Source organism: Orycteropus afer, unplaced genomic scaffold (assembly GCF_000298275.1).
Source record: "Orycteropus afer afer isolate SDZICR_OR568_19922 unplaced genomic scaffold, OryAfe1.0 scaffold00091, whole genome shotgun sequence".
NCBI classification, from domain to species: Eukaryota; Metazoa; Chordata; class Mammalia; order Tubulidentata; family Orycteropodidae; genus Orycteropus; species Orycteropus afer.
In genome coordinates, this window is record NW_006921678.1 from 2,258,287 (window position 1) to 2,259,974 (window position 1,688).

General features: G+C 39.2%; 1 protein-coding gene across 1 annotated transcript in view; it reads left to right on the forward strand.

Annotated features, from left to right (window-relative positions):
- Positions 1 to 1,016, forward strand: part of LOC103198330 (iron-sulfur protein NUBPL-like) — a 140,518-nt gene extending 139,502 nt beyond the window's left edge. Inside the window, 1 exon segment of the mRNA XM_042781164.1 lies at positions 512 to 1,016. Coding sequence (XP_042637098.1) covers positions 512 to 1,016 — 505 coding nt within the window.
- The last annotated feature ends 672 nt before the right edge of the window (positions 1,017 to 1,688 follow it).

A 1,688-nucleotide genomic window follows, 5' to 3' on the forward strand; every position in this document is an offset into this window, starting at 1 on the left:
TTGATTACCAACCTCATCATTGGAAATACTACTGTGATCAGCTGAGTAGCTGCCTTAGGGATATGGTCTGCTTCCTGTATATAAGGAGAAGCCTTGGGGAGTGGTCTCTAGCCTTTGGCATGCTTGAACCCTGCATGTAGCCAAGTCATTACTCAACAGCCTGCCATGCCCTGCTGATCTTAGGACTTCATCTGGACTTGAATTGCTGGCCTGCCATGTTGTTTGGCAACACAGGGACTATGCCTTTTTATTTGTCAGACTTGGGCTTGTCAGCCTCAGCAGCCAGCAGCAGAGTGAAGAAAAGTCCCCAGCTTCAGTAGGCTGGGAGCAAGAGGCAGAACTGAAGCCCAAGGTTGAGGGGCTTTTACTCAGCCCCTAGAGCCTGGCACTTGGAACTTGGACTTAACGCATCCAAACTAAGAGAACAGACTCATGCTTGTTAAAGCCATCCCATTTGTGATACATTCCTGTCAGAACAACACTAGGTAACTAAAACAGAATATTGTACCAGGAGTGGGGTTTTGCTCCAGTGTGGTGACGGGGCTACTGCACTGGTTGGTGGAAGCCGAGCATTGGTTTGTCTGAGCCAGTTATCTGGTATTCAGAGTGACACCCTAAAACAAAGAAGAACACAAATCATGTCATAAGGACTTCCAAGGCAGAAACTGATAGAAGGTGTTAACCAAGTTAGAGTTGTTGCTTCTGGAAGGGGTGGAATTGGAAAATCTCCTACAGCGGTGAACTTTGCACGTGTGCTAGCAGCAAAGGATTCATCAAAGGTTGTCAGTTTGTTAGATGCAGAGAGGTATGGTCCTTCACTTCCAAAGACGATGAATTTGAGAGGAAATCCAAAATTATCACTGAGCAGTCTAATGAAGTGTCTTTTGAATTATGGTATTGCTTGTATATCTATGGGTTTCCCGATTGAAGAAACTTCACCAATTCTTTGGAGGGGCCTCATGGTAATGTCAGCCATTGAGAAACTGTTGAGGAAAGTCCCTCAGCACCTCTCGTAGGAATAACCACATCACAACTGCTGAAACCACTCGGAATTATGGTCCAGCCAAGTTGACATACAACCCCACCTATCACAAGTCCCAATTCTACATTTTTGTGAACATTGGGTAGCATTTAAAAATCAAATGGTTAAGTTTCAAGAATATTCAATGCTTCCAAAAAAATATATATTGACTCAGTAAGTTTAGTTTCTTCCTTTACAAAGTCAATTTTGGACTTAGCTAAATAAATAATGAATAAGAGACAAGTAGAAAATTTAAGTGATCATTTCTCATGGAGGTGGAGGAAGTTAATCTGAATATTCACCATTTACAAAAAGATAAAACTAGATAATCTAATAATTAAATATGGAATTGAAATTATATGTACTAAAAATCTGCCAGAAAAAGGTTAAAAAAATCACCCACTCATTAAAATAACGACAGAAACAATTCTTTTCCTTCTATTTTAATTAAACATAATTGTTTCTCAAAATATAAGTAGGTAATCATTTTGGTCAAAATGCATGTTGACTGATGATCATAGAAAGTTTAAAAAAAAAAGAAGATGAAGAAGAAACTTGACAAATTATGTAATTTAATACTTTGCTTTCTAATTGAGTCAATTAAAGTGCATAGCAACTAACTTAACTGTACACTACACACAGCTATTGCCTAAACTGAGATTAGAAC